General features: G+C 41.5%; 1 protein-coding gene across 2 annotated transcripts in view; it reads right to left on the minus strand.

The window, feature by feature from the left end:
• Positions 1-14,778, minus strand: part of znf407 (zinc finger protein 407) — a 150,797-nt gene that overhangs the window by 78,012 nt on the left and 58,007 nt on the right. For both annotated transcript variants that reach the window (XM_086218982.1, XM_086218983.1), the window contains exon 5: positions 10,377-10,451. In XM_086218982.1, coding sequence (XP_086075108.1) covers positions 10,377-10,451 — 75 coding nt within the window. The remainder of the gene's footprint in view (positions 1-10,376; positions 10,452-14,778) is intronic.

The following is a 14,778-nucleotide window of genomic DNA, read 5'->3' on the forward strand; positions in this document are numbered from 1 at the left end:
AGTTCAGCCTGTCCTTTGGACACAGATCTCCGATTTCCGTCACTTCATTTCATGTATGTGCATTTATATTTTCATGCATTTATCATTTTAGACACTATGGCAAGGTGCGCCCTTAAACGGGCCGTCTAAAAGTAGAGTGTGAGTCCTGCATGGTCAGTTGTTAAACACACATATTAAGGATCAAGCTGATTGTCATTTGATCAGAAGAACCTACAATTAATTAATAATTGATTACCTAAGCTACTCACTTCCTGATTAAAAAATATATATATATATATATATATATATATATATATATATATTTATGAATTTGAATGAAAATGAACTTATAATTTTTCTACCAATTTTGCATTGTCCTATTAACCCTTAGAATCCTTGTACGTGCCGTCATCTCTCTCCTTGCTTGCTCAGCCATTTTTGCCTTGAGTCACCAACTTAAGTAAAATTTAGCCTTAACTCACAATTCAGTCTTAGACAACAAGCAGGATTTGTTATGAGGGACTTCTATAAAGTAAGATAAATAAATAATATGTTTTACAATCCTAATCAAGATGCATTTCAGAATTAATTTTTTTTTTGTCTCCCACACTTACACCATTACATGCAACAGTGCTCCAAATACAGGAACATAACAAAATACTATCATTGCCAGTTTGTTCATTAATAAACAAACTATACTGTACGCGAGGAAGTGACAAAGGGAAACTTAGAATTCCAGTCAAAATTCTTTTACGTTTCCCACATGGAAGAGCACAAATGAAGAATCTCTCAAGGACACCCTCTCGTCCGCTCTGACCCCACCTGAGACTCCTAAAATATCGTGGGGGGGGGCCTCATACTCTGGATACCTGCATGTGTACTGTCACGTTTATCTGAAGATTAATGCAATAAAACATGACAGGAAATGGTCTACATGTGTGAGTTTGGAGTATCTCTAGGGTTCCATTAGGAAGCTCTAAGAAGTCCCCACTCACATGAAAAATACCTTTCATTTATTTCACTACAAATATGTTCTAATGAGTGGATGTCTTAAGAGTTATAAAGATAAACATTGATTTGATTTATATGTTTCTAAAACTCCTTTATTTCAGAATATGACCATCACGTTTTATCCTTTAAAAAAAAAAATCACGAATTGACTTCAACAATATTTCTAATCATCTAAAGTAAATTTAAAACAATGTTCATGAAAGCTCCCCTACAGGGAAATTATGTCACAGATGTGATCTCAGGGAAGACTTTCAGCCTATAACAATCAGTTATGTTTCATTGAACTGCAGCATCCAGAAATGCTTTGAAAGGTGCTGTTTATTATTTTTATACTCTTTGTATACTTATACACAGACATACATACATATATATGTACATACACATATATGTATATATGTGTTTTTTTGACTTGTCTGTTAATCTCATTTAAGTTTCTTCGCACTAATTTCTGTCTTTTTTTTCTCCCTTGCAACAATAACAACAGAATTTTCCCGAATACGGGATGAATGAAGTTTATCTTTATCTTTGAAGAAGATGACGGATTGAAGGCTGGCAAGAATAATGAAAAAATAAAATAAATATACATGACAACATCTCATGTGATCCTGCATAGGAACATCTAATCATGTTGATCTAGTCCAAATCAAAAAAAAAAACAAAAAAAAACAAGAGTAAAGTTTTCCTACATTTAGCTGAAAAGAGAACGGTTCAGGAGGTCGTCCAACCTAATAGGGGCCTTGTTGATCGCTGCCTGTTGTGCGTGTTAGTGTGTGCGTGTGTTTGTGTGTGTGTTAATAACCTTCCACAGGATATATCCACGACTGCCGCTTGCTCGTCCAGCTCACATTAATTTAATCGCTGCTCAGTTAATTCATTGATTAATTGGTTCATTAGTGATGCCTGGCAACATCCATTTCTTCAATGACAGTCTGATGTTTCAATAGCGAAGAAAAACAGTCTGGCAACAGCCCAGTTTTTCCACAGTCCCACGGTGCATAATGTCTGACCACTGTCAACAGTTAGCTGCACAATTGTGTCACTGTAGCACGGCCTGCTTGTGTGCCACAGGATGTGAAATGAATATGAAGGTGAACTGAGCACATTCTCCATTCTTGTCTGGCTGAGTAATGTCACTTGAGTTTCAGTGGTGGGTGACATCATTCTTTGGGAAAGAAAAACTTCAAAAGCCGAAGGGACTAGTGCAGCTGCAATGGCGAGATGAGGTAGACGCTGTCAGGAGAAGACAAACTACTGCTGCACATTTATTCAACAAGTCAAGGTCATGTGGCATCCAACTCTGGAACGGGCTGTCGAAAGCCAACTAACATTATTATTAGTGATAGGATCCGATAAGACCCCGCTGAACCCCGCAACAAGGAGCCGGATATTAGAGTGACCAACAACAACGCGCAGCCAGGGTATGATGTGACATCATTTGCCAAATGACATGAGATGTACATGACCTCTGACCTTTCTCCAAATCACTGGCCCACATTTATAATTGGCATTTTCTCACAGTGGTGAAACAGCGGTTTATTTTAACTGGTAAAACCACAGCGGTAAAGACGTTAACATTAAAGTGTGTCAGCAACATACTCTCTCACACACACAAACACACACACACACACACACACACACACACAACTCTGCACCATATGCCCCTGACAAGTGCATAAAAATTGTTCCCAAGTGATAGCACGGGCCAACCCATAAAAACTTAATGCACCTAATTTTCCAGTAATCAAACTTTTATAGACTGTGATGGCTTTTAAACTAACAAATTTTAATTATCGCTTAATTTTAACAGCAATATTAACACGATCCCTCATTCTGCAAGTGTTCATTCGCCATGAAATATTGAGTAGTGTAAACAGCGAGTCGGTGTCCACTGGCTCCCGTTCAAACAACCAGCCAGGAAACACAAAGGTGAGCTGGGGGTCGCAGAGGCCTGGCCAGTACCACACTGGGAGTGTGTGAGCTGCAAAGACCTCTGGGAAATGGAGCTGCACAGGAGTTCAAGCGTACTAAATCAGTGCACTGTGCTAAGGTTACTGCACTGTGCATCGTTGTATGTTGGTCAGCGGTTATGTGATACTTGTTTATTTTATGGTGCCTCTTTTGGTTTATTTTGACATAAATTTGAGTCTTTCTGGTTGACAAAAACTGAATTGAAAGACATCTAATATTCCACAGTGAGTCCAAATATTTTAGGCAACTTTGAAGTCAATATTTTCCTGCTGCTTCTCTGTGCTAATCACATCCCTGCTTACAGTACCAGCAGCACGGGATGTTATTGACTGCTGCCCTTGGGTGGCTGAAAACTAGGCCTTACCACCCAACACCGAGACAGAAAGACAAAGTGCTGACACAGGCAGATAAGGGGAGGAAGAAAGGGAAAGATTAAAGAGCAGATTCATTATCAATAATTAAGGCAAAGGATTTATTCTAATGAATCAGGGGTTGTCTTTATCTGCTTTTTATCTCTCCATCATGCAGCTAACTCTCTCCTTTATGCCCCCAAACACACACACACACACACGCACACACACACACACACGCGCGCACACATACACACACACACACACACACACACACACACACACACACACACACACACACACACAACACAGGGTTTGTGTGACTTGACCCCCGCCTACTCTGTGTGGTCCATATTGCCACCATGCTGACTCCAGGCAGGGCTCTTCCGCCCCCACTCCCCCAGTCCAGCCAGGATGGTCCCAGCCCTCGGTGCTGGGGCAATATGGCTGCACTGTGCAGCATGCTGGGACACGGCTGTGAGCCGAGAGCCCGGTGCTGCAGAGCCAGATGCCCGCTCGGCCAAACTCCGCCCCTGGCACAGTGACTGGAGCAAATGTAGGAATGTGTTCGAATGCTATCATGTGTGATAGATTGAGAATTACAGCATGTAAACCAGGGTTCTTTAAAGGTTCTACTGTGTGTTACTGTTGCATGTTTCTCAACATTTTCTCTAGCCATTTCATGCCAAGAATTAAAATTGGAGGTAAATGTTGAATATGAATGAAAATACACACAGATTACTATATCAATAAAAAACACCTTTCAATACATATTAGGACCAGGGAGAAGAATATTTTATTTTGCATGAAAATGAAATTGAAATATTGTTTGAAATGCTTGGAATAAAAATACTTTTCAAGATTGAGGTCAATCTACTAATGATAGTAAATATGGCCACATCTACTGTATGTTATATAGTTGTTCCCCTCTAGGGCCATCAGCCCTTCTAAAGCTTCATTTATCCTAGTGTGTTAAATCAACACCGCAGGTCGCAGCGTATCTGCATGTAACTACGTGCTGATGTACCAGCTGCTATCAACTCACCTTGTAACATTATTCATTTTCTTTATTTTCAATGTCCTCTCCCTTGCTTGGATTTATAATTAGTAGCTTAAATGTTAAAAAAAAAAAAAAATCTCCAGCCTCTGTTCCTATATTTGATTATAACGGACGCTCTCTTCATTTTTTTGAGTCGTGGTACCTGCACTGCATGCATCACACTGGCTATTTCTGATTGTTTCAGTTGCTTTCTTTCCTTTGGAGGTGTTGTAACACTAACAGCACCGAGCTTCCATCAACTTACATCCAAACTGTGAGCAGACTTAAGCAATTACACATCTCCTAAACACTGAAATCATTCTCTCCAGCTGCTTGTATCATGCCTTCTTTTCTTTTCTTTTCTTTTTCCCTCACTTAAACAAATATATCTTTCTTCTTGGTTGTCAGCACTCCTGCTTTAAGAGTGATGAGTGTATTAGTTCAAGGAGTTTATTATTACAAGCGTGAAAATGGCAGGCGTTTTAACAATTACCTGTGAAAACACGTATGTGAGACAGGTCAGTTGTCTTTTGGCGCCCTGTTTTTAAAGAACTAATTACAAGCAATTGAGGCAAGGTCACCGCTGTCAGTCACACTCTCAAGCCACTCCCTTGTTTTTGAAGTGTCGGCGTGGGTTCTTATAGCGGCAGGGAACTCACAGACACGCGCACGCACACACACACACACGTAACACAGGTTATAAAGGCAGATTATAAAAAACAATAATTGAAAATGAACTTTGCTGTGTAAAATGTGAATTATGCTTTGATGATATTGAAAACATGTGTAACAACCTTCAAACACACACGTGCACACAAACATTTTTGTGTTGCCTTTTGACTCATTTAACAAAGGGGGATTGTTTACTTCAATATGATGATGCACTTGTGACTGATTAGTGACATCAATCTTGTTTTCCTCCGTGTACAGCACTCGTTGTGTCCTCTCTCTTCTACAGTCTATTATAAATATTCAACATTTGATTAAACTCAACATAACTTGAGAATAGTTTCCTGGGACATTTACGATCAGGTTTATTTGTCTTTGCTCAAATCCTGCAAATGAATTGCATATGAAGAAACAAGGATAGGGTGAAAACAAAGGAGGTTGATTCTGAGCTGTAATGCAATCCTTTTAGCACCTTTGAATGCATGACAACCTGACACGATGTAACGAAAAACAACCACGTATACGTGTACTTACGAGGACCCTAAGAGAGCCTACACACACACACACACACACACACACACACACACACACACACACACATACAGACAAAAGGACAAAAAGCCCTCATCTCTGCTCGGCGCCTGCAGTGAGGAGGGGTGGTGTGACTGAGATGAAGACCCAGTTGTGTCACTTTATAACAGTTCAGCTCTCTCTCTCTCTCTCTCTCCCTCTCTCTCCCGCCCAGTCTGTCATCTCACCCATCCTCCCCTTCCCAACAGCCTTTTCATTTTGAAGTCCTCTCTGACCGGTATTACTACAACACACTAAACTCATTAGCAGTGTTTGCATTACATGACGCAGCGTTGCGTCTCACGTGAATCAGAGTAAAATAAAGCATGTGCGTTGTTTGGCTTTTGTCTCACGTTTCCTTAAACGCTAAAAACACGCATGTGAGGTTAAATAAAAGTAGACATCATATGACAAGGAAAATTGCAGGTTTGTGAGAAAAAGGAAGTGCTGCATTTGGCATTGATCACCACAGAATTTGCCGGCTGGCTATGAGAATTTCTATTTCACTTTTATTTCTTACAGAGTTCTACCACCTCCTCCTCCTAACCAAGCCAGTGGCCTCAGTATGGCTCCTGGGCATTAAGCTGGGGCCGCTCACTACCTCTGCATACTCAAAGGTCAAATAGGGACATCAGTAATAAGCTAAACTGAACAAGATAATAAAAGTACTACCACTACAAAAAAAAAAAAAAAAAAAAATCAGCATTACTTTAAAGCTCCTATCCGTGGGACCATAAACTGCTAAAAGATACCCAACCAAAATAGCTTCTGAGGGCCCAGACGGATGTGGCTAAGTGAAGCCGGGCGTTACCTACAGCGAGACAGGTCTCTTCCTCCTGCTCCTCCTCCTCTCTTGCTTTGACTAACAGATCTCCCCAGTGTTCTAAAAATACCAGGTGAACAGGGCCGTAGATGGTGATGAAACTGCCTCTCTGACACTGTCCCACTGCAATCCATCTCTCCACCGCCTGCCAGCCAGCATATGTTTGCAATTGGCTCCCCCCAACAACCCGCATCGCCTCTACACCACCCTCTCACGGGTCCCCAGTTGCTGGTTCCAATACATCCCCCCTCCTTCTCTTCATACACACACTTCCCCTTTCCCTGTCTCTCACATTCTCTCTCCCTCAGCTACCGTCCCAGTCTCCTGGTCTAGGCTTTCAAAACCAGTGCAGTTATCAATCATTGAGCCAGCACTGTCAAATTGGCGCGCGCGCGTGCGCACGCACGCACGCACGCACGCACGCACGCACGCACACACACACACACACACACACACACACACACACACACACACCTATACACTTCCTTTCTGTCTCTATTCCTTTCCTCTCTTCCTCTCCCATCTCTGCCCATCTCTCCATCACATCCACCCCTCTGTCTCCTTTTCTTCTTTTTTCTCCTCCCTTTATCTTCCCTCCTCTGTCTGCTCTCTTACATTTGCCCAAATTTGTTCCACTTAATAAGCCCTCCCCAATGACCTTGTGCTAATTAAGCTGCACTGTGTTGGAAATATGATGGTTAATTAATGATGAGATAAATTCTGTCTGCAGGACTGTCAGAAAAATGATGACACCGTGTTTTACAGGTTTAAATAGAACAAACCTTGTGGCCGTCCTCCATCTAAGTGCGCAAAGGAGGGGTGTGTGTATGTATGTGTGTGTGTGTGTGTGTGTGTCTGCGTGCACTTAAATTTGCATGAACGAGTGCAATAAAAGAATGAAATGGGAGTAAAAGGATAAGAGAGAGAGAACCAGGGATAAATTGATCTTTTGATGATGGTTTGAAGGAATGTTTCTGTGTTTAGTTGTGTGTGTCTGTGCATAAACAAAACAGTATGCATGTGGGTGTGTTTTAACATGATCTTAAAGTAGTTCTATGTGTGTTTGTGAGGCAATGATGTTATGTAGCACAGTGGTTTACGGCTGAGCGAGAGTGGTTGTTGCTGTTAGCAGAAACACACGCCGAGCTAAACACTATCAGGTAACACATAGACCTTCTAGCTTCATTCATGTCCCACGTTTGGGAATGCGTTTGTCCACTATGACCTTGGGAGCATTGACACCTTTTGGAACAAAAGCCAAGAGCACAGAATGTTATGCAAACGGCTAGTCCAGGACATGCAAGTCCATTTCCAACTGAAATCATTTCCAGTTTAGCCCTCATGGATTTCTCAATGGCTAAAGAAGAACTAAAGAATCAGATAAAGTCTGGGATGAATTTTCTCAGAAGGTGTCTGGCATCTCCCTCAGGGATACAGCCACGAGGGACACGAAGTAAAGCTACTGCTACTTTGTTCTGAAAGAAGTCAGCAGAGGTGGTTCAGGCATCTAGTTAGGTTGCTACTTGGGCACCTCCCTAGGGAGGTGTTCCAGAACAATTGAACTGAGAAGAGAAAAGTGAGGACCGGGTGGACTGACTACATCACCACAATGGCCTGGGAACAGGTCGGGTCCTGAGGTCGGAGATGGCTAATTTAACCTGGTAAAAGCCAGCCGGAACGTCTGTATCCACAACCTTGACTGGTGGTTCATGACGGACATTCTGCTATAACTTTAAAATGCTTGTGATTGACTTTTTAATAAGGGACACATTTTTGTTGTATGAAGACATCAGGTTTGGTGCATGGATTGCACAATGCAACTTGATTCAGAAATTAAACAGGTGAACTATGCTCGTGATGCGACACGAAAGGGGTGAGCACTACTAATCTCCCTCGTTTGTAACTGGAGATGTTGTCGTTTCTGAACGTACCGAACAGAACAAAGCTCACACACATGCAATAGCAGTCAACACTGGCAAAGGGACTTGTTTGTGGTTCAAATTTCCCATGAAATAAAGCACAGTGACCAGTCTCACAGATAGACTGTGTTCAAAAATAAGTGCTACTTTTTTGTGCTCTTTAAAACATTTTTTTGGGGGGGGTTATTCTAGGTTACTGGGCAATATCACAGATCAGAGCTGAGTGCTGACAGTGAGATGAAGATGCGGATGAGAAAGGTGTGGGTGGAGGTCGACAGACCTCTCCTCTCTCACTATATGTGTTCATTAGGCCATTAAGCCCCGCCCACTTGCGGTAGATCAAATCTGAAGCGTTCGATCAATTCTCCACCCACATTTTGCATTTCACCAACAAGTGCATCACATCACTTTCATCATGTTGTGTTTTTTTGTAAGTTTGTTTCTTGTTGTTAAACAGAAGTAACGTTAAGAAGCCACTCGAATGCTGTTGCATCACTGAACTTCACTATCGTTCTCTTCACGTTCCGCTTTAGCTCATAGATGTTGGACAGAGATGTTTATCACTCGCTGATCATCGGTTCAAGCACCAGGTTGGGTCATTGTGGCACTGAACACGGCACAGGTATGAATGTATGCAGCCCTGTCAGCTCTCCTCGGATAAATAAAGGGTTACAACAACAAAACTGTGTGTGACACACAGATTTGAAGCAGTTGAGGATGTGAGGATTTGTCTCCATCTAATCCAGATGAACAGCTGACAGCAGGAATTTAGTTGATAATGTCTGAGAGATGGAGAGGCGGCTGGTCGGCCTGCTTACTCCCATATCTGGGGCCACTTGTCATATCTGATAGAAAACATTGTCAAAAGTATCAATTTGGTTACTTAGTAATGAAAAAGCTGGTCTGTTTCTATTTCAGCGGCTCGCTTGACAGATTGAGAGGTGTTTAACATCTCCTTTTTGGCTTGTCAGGCTGGGAGGGGTGGGGTGGGGTTGGGGGGCGGGCTTCATAACTTCATCTCCTGATCTTTTTATTTTTTTTACTCCACACACACATGCACAAACACACACGTGCACACACTGACAGCAGCACTCTTCTTCTGATAGACAGGGCCAAGCTGTAGAAGTACACACACACACGCTTGCATACACAGACAGAAATGGTAAAAGAAACATCATTCATCCTTAATTCAGGAGGGAGAGAAAAAAAGTAAGATGAGGGAGGGAGGCAGATAAAGTTTGACAGAAAAAAAAAAGAGAAGTAAGCAAGAGAGTGAGACAGACAGAAAAAGTGAGAGCCATTTAACTCATTAGGGAGATGGAAGATCTCCAGTTATATTTAATGGAAATTTGTACCGGTGGTGACTTTTTGATTAAAAGCTTACAGGCCTTCACCGGCATAGTGCGAGTCAACTTACAAATTTCAGAATTTAGTGCTGGTTGTATCTCTTGCTTTAGTTGTGGGAACCAGTATCAAGGACAAAGAAACTCACCTGAGTCAAATTGTGAATCGAATTAATTTCAGTGTGGTATTTTAATTTAAATTATTTTTTTCCATTGCGTGTCATTTTTAAAGTGACACTTCTCCCAAAAAGTTTTTTGTGCCTTTAAGTTCCAGCAAATACGTTTCCTCCAGATGGTTTTTCACACCGTAGTCATGTTTTCATCGTCTTCTCTTGCCCCGCCAGACTTTTTTTTTTTAAGCACACTTTTGTGTAAGCACGCTTTTTTGAAAGTGTTTTTGAACGACTGAGAATACAGCTGAATAAAGAAAACATGGAGAACACTGGACAATGGGTTTGAATGTTTGTTTGAGTGACATTTTTGGACAGTTGTTAGCCATCATTAACTTTTACCTAAATATACATGGCCGGCTCTTTCGGCACTGCGGAGTCACAAAAATTGTAATGTAGCTGTGATAATATATCTTTGGAAGCCAAACCTATTTGCGTGCACTTAAAAGGTAAAACACCCCATTTGGGTGAAATATCATTGAAAAAAAAGGACACTTGTGATAGGGTACGATATAATTGCAAGCGTTCAACTGACCTCTCTTTGCGTTGTCCAACTCCGTGTTTTCCTAGCAGGTGGTTGCTGAGGTGTTTCTTCATCACAAAAGCCCATCTAGAAAACATAGAGAACATGGTTCAACTCCAAAGGGGTGTCAATCTAATATTGAATACACAAACAATTTTCTAGCGGGATGAGTATGAACTCCTGCCATCTACATTGTTCGTCTGCTGCTCAGTTAGAGCAAACACCGATCTGCAAAATGCAAAAGAATCAGTGCGCTTTTTTTTTTTTATGTCATGGTTTTTCTGAGTTTTTTTTTTTCCTTGCTGTTATCTTTTCCTGTTTTCTCAGAGAAAACACTGGCTGATTGTGATAAAAAAAAAAAAATCGTAATAGCCTCATTTTTGGTGTGTGTGAGCTATCATTCAACATGATTACTCACCACCTATATATAGAAACGTGATGCATTTAAAAGCTATTTTCTTGAGCTTAAAATATAACTTATGAAAGAAAAAAGAACATACAAATATTCTTAAAATAAACAAATTCTGTGTAATAAGTCTGCAAAGGTATCGTTGCAAATCACGTCAGCAGAGTGGAACAATGATCATTTTATCTTGATAATCTTCTGACGATGACACTAACACACCCTTTTTTGTGTTTAAACATTTTTCCTGGAAAAGTCAGAGTGATGTTGAGTTTCCATAGCAGCAACAAGCTGCCAAAGACAGGTCTTCAGTGGATTACAATTGTGCAGATAGGCCAGGAAAGAAACACAAGTGATCCAGATCTTACGGCTTTGTTCCTTTCTGAGAGACGAGTGGCTTGTTGCAATCTTTGCTTTACAGCTGGACTGCAACATCAGGGCCACTGGCATTCATGGTCGTGGTATTAATCTGTTGTACTGTCCTCTCACCTCCATCACTTACACGGTTTGATGCTCTGTTCTTAAGAAGCAGACAGTTGACCCTCTTTTGAATAGCACTTTTGATTTGAAAAACTTGCATTCTTCCCATTGATAAACTGATCATTATCCGATTTTTGGAGTTACCAATTATTTAGGCGGTCATGTCAAATATACGCCTATATCAAAGTATGAGAAATCCCTTTAACACTCACTTACACATTTTTTTTTCAATCTAACTTTCATATTTATCTATCTTCCATTTTATTAAGTGCATGTATACGATTAATTTATGTTGGGTTTTTCCTGCTGTTGTTTTTTAAATCTACACATTTAGGCAAATTCTATGCACGATTTTCAAAAAAGGGCCGGGATGAGCTTTACAAGAGGTTTCAAACCAAAAAGGAAAAAAAATATGTCTGCTGTTAGTTGTATTTCTCTCCAAGTACATGACAGAAAACTCCTGTTTTCGTTTATTCTCGACACACTCGTACACACTAATTTGTTTGAAAAGCACCACAAGAGGAATGTTGTTTGCTGTAACTCTATAAATGGCGAACAAAGTTCAAATGTAACTGTTTTTCTTTACCCACACCTTTTGGGTCAAACGTTAAATGAAAGTCTATGCAGGGAGGTCCACACGTTGTTCATGCACCAATATATGTGCAGGGTATGTAGAGGCATGCACAGTCAAAAAAATACCAGGGTCCCATGGCTCCACAACAACCACAATGTTCTGACTTTGTCGAGGGCCCTGAGTTTACTGTGTCTCCTAAACAGCATATGAAAACATAATGAACGGATGACAGGACTAACTACTCAGACATCCGTGCTGCTTCACCAGTGTTTTCATCCCCTGGCCTTTTCATTTAGCACCCATCACTTCCCATTATTGTGCGACTGAGAGACAATGACCACATCTGAGAGCTAAGGATGGAGCTACATGAAAGAGGCTGAGGGAGGGATGGTCATGTGGTTGGCACTGTCACTGCACACAGTCAGGTCCTCCTCCATGACGTCCCTCCCATTTCTTCTTTTCTGGTGGTTTTCACTTTTCCCTCTTCCGAGTAGATCATTATTCTATTTTCTCTCTGGCAAGTCTGCCTGAGCCTTTCTGAAGCTTCCCTCCTAACTTTAGGAGTCATTCAATCATAGAGCTAAAGCATAATTATTTCACCATTTAAGTTGTCATGTCAGCTACTGCCCCTCTCTGAACCCTGCCAGCCCTACACTGTTTGGACACACACACACACACACACACACACACACACACACACACACACACACACACACACACACACACACACACACACACACACACACACACACATGCTGTGTCCTCCATCATGGCCCCAGAGTTCCGTCCGTCATCGAGGCCCCTGAGGCAGACGCTAACTAACACCATCATATAAATATTCAAACATGTTCCACTGTTTTGCCTCGTTAAAATCATTCTACATTTTCTCAATCCTCTCGTACTCAATCCATCCACCCGTCCAGAATGTTGCCTTGGAGTCAAACTGGGAGCAAGTGTATGACTAAATCTTGCTCACTCCAATCAGGGAGAATGGCAAGATCAAAATGTGGAGCTTCTCTGGCCTACTGGAAGTGCATCTGACTGACGGCATCATCTATAAATAAACAAACAGCGTAATTAAGACATCTCTAAAAGAGTGGCGGTAAAAGAATTTATCAATATATGAGAGAGAAAAGCCAGGCCTTGGAACACTTCATGCGTGCTTGTTTAAGTCATCTTGTTTAGACGTGAAGAAAAAAAGAGCTTGCAAACATTTCTGTTAATTATGTATTACAGCTGTCCTTCATAAACCTAATTACAGAATGCTGAAAGGCAACAGGGGCAATTTGCATACGCGCATGAAAGACAAGTCATATGCAAAATATGATTTTAATTAGCATTCTTTGATAGCGAGGGGTACAAATCAAACTGGCATGTTGTGAGATTTTCATCTCTCCCATTTTTTTCCCCTTTTACTGGAAAATTCTCAGAGTGGCACAAGTGCAAGATGGATAATGCCCTGTGGATGCACCTTGTATACAAACACACACACACACACACACACACACACACACACACGCTGCATTACAACAAGCACACACTCCAAAATAATAAACTGTGATAGCAACAGTCACAATTAGCAATTCAGGTGATTATCTAACACACATGAACTACATTTCTGATAATAATGGGATAAAATGCAGATAGCATACGCACAGTGATACAAATGGCAATCAAATACTCTCTCTCGCTCCCACACACACACACACGCACACACATACAAAAAGACCCAAAATCCAATCGTCTAAAGGGGTAAATTCATTTACTTAAGGCGGTGTGTGCTCAGCCCCCTGCTGCTGGTGTGTGTGCATCCGCCACCATCCAGGTCAAGGCTTCAGCTTGTTGTCCTGCTGCCTTTAGCTGCATCATCAACCCCAACAATCAGCCTTGATGGTTATTGTAACAAAGGGATACTTTAACATGCCATTCATCCATATCAATTCTCTTCCCCCCATGAATTGAACTAATAAAGCTGTGCCTCTGCCCTCCAGGGAGGCTCATAATATCCATTGCAGATATGAGGAGGAAAAAAAAGGAGAAGACAGAGGCTGTGGTGTTTCACGTTTCGACTTTCCCTTCAGACTAATCGGCGCGCCACAGCTCGTTAGGTCCGTGACGTGCCGGAGCTTTACCGATAAGCAGGGGAGACACGGCTCAATTACCCACAGTTACAATCTTTCTCTCTCTCTTCCCTCCCACTGCCTGACGATGAAGAGATAACATGTCAATATTTGATACAAACAACTTCATTTGACTAATGGTGTTCCTGGATAGACCCGTCTACAGGTCCGGAAGGGATGGGAGATCTAAGAAAAGGCCTCAAGCAACACACGGCTTAGACATGCTGTAGCCCGAACCCCCTACTAACGCACCCCCATTTCCGAGAACTGTGTACAAGGCATGCTGTGATAGGCCGGGTCAGACTTAACTTACTTTGCCAACTTTTGTTACGCTCTGCTGTTTTGCAAAGCTTTTGACGGTAAACCATGATTGGTTAAATGGACAGATGTGTCCCAGAGTAGTACATGAATGGCAAAGTTCACCGACAAAATCTTCAACGCAATGTGTCTCTTATGTGTTAAGATATTCATGCACTGGTAGAAAAAGCATATTAGTGGATTACTGAAAGCTTATTGAATTTGACCATAAACATGATTTAGAATGTTTTACTGTAACAATTGTGGTGTTCTAGACTGTGATAGTTAGTAGAAGGCAAAAGTGTGGGAACAGTTGGCACTTTTTCGTATCGTTTTTCTTTATTGAAACAATTAAACATCCAGTTTGCTTCCTGCTGCGCGCTACGAACACAATATAGGAAAAGCTATGAGGTGAAAAATGAAGCTGAAGTCAAATGAATGTCTGTGCTGTGATTGGTTTAAAGGTAGCTGGAAAGACATTAGGAGAGAGCTAGCAGATGGGGAAGCACTCAACCCTCAACGGGCCAAGCTGCCGAACCT

Source organism: Aulostomus chinensis, chromosome 11 (genome assembly GCF_037954235.1).
Source record: "Aulostomus chinensis isolate RoL2024-O1b breed Wild chromosome 11, RoL_Achi_v1.0, whole genome shotgun sequence".
In the NCBI taxonomy this organism is placed as follows: Eukaryota; Metazoa; Chordata; class Actinopteri; order Syngnathiformes; family Aulostomidae; genus Aulostomus; species Aulostomus chinensis.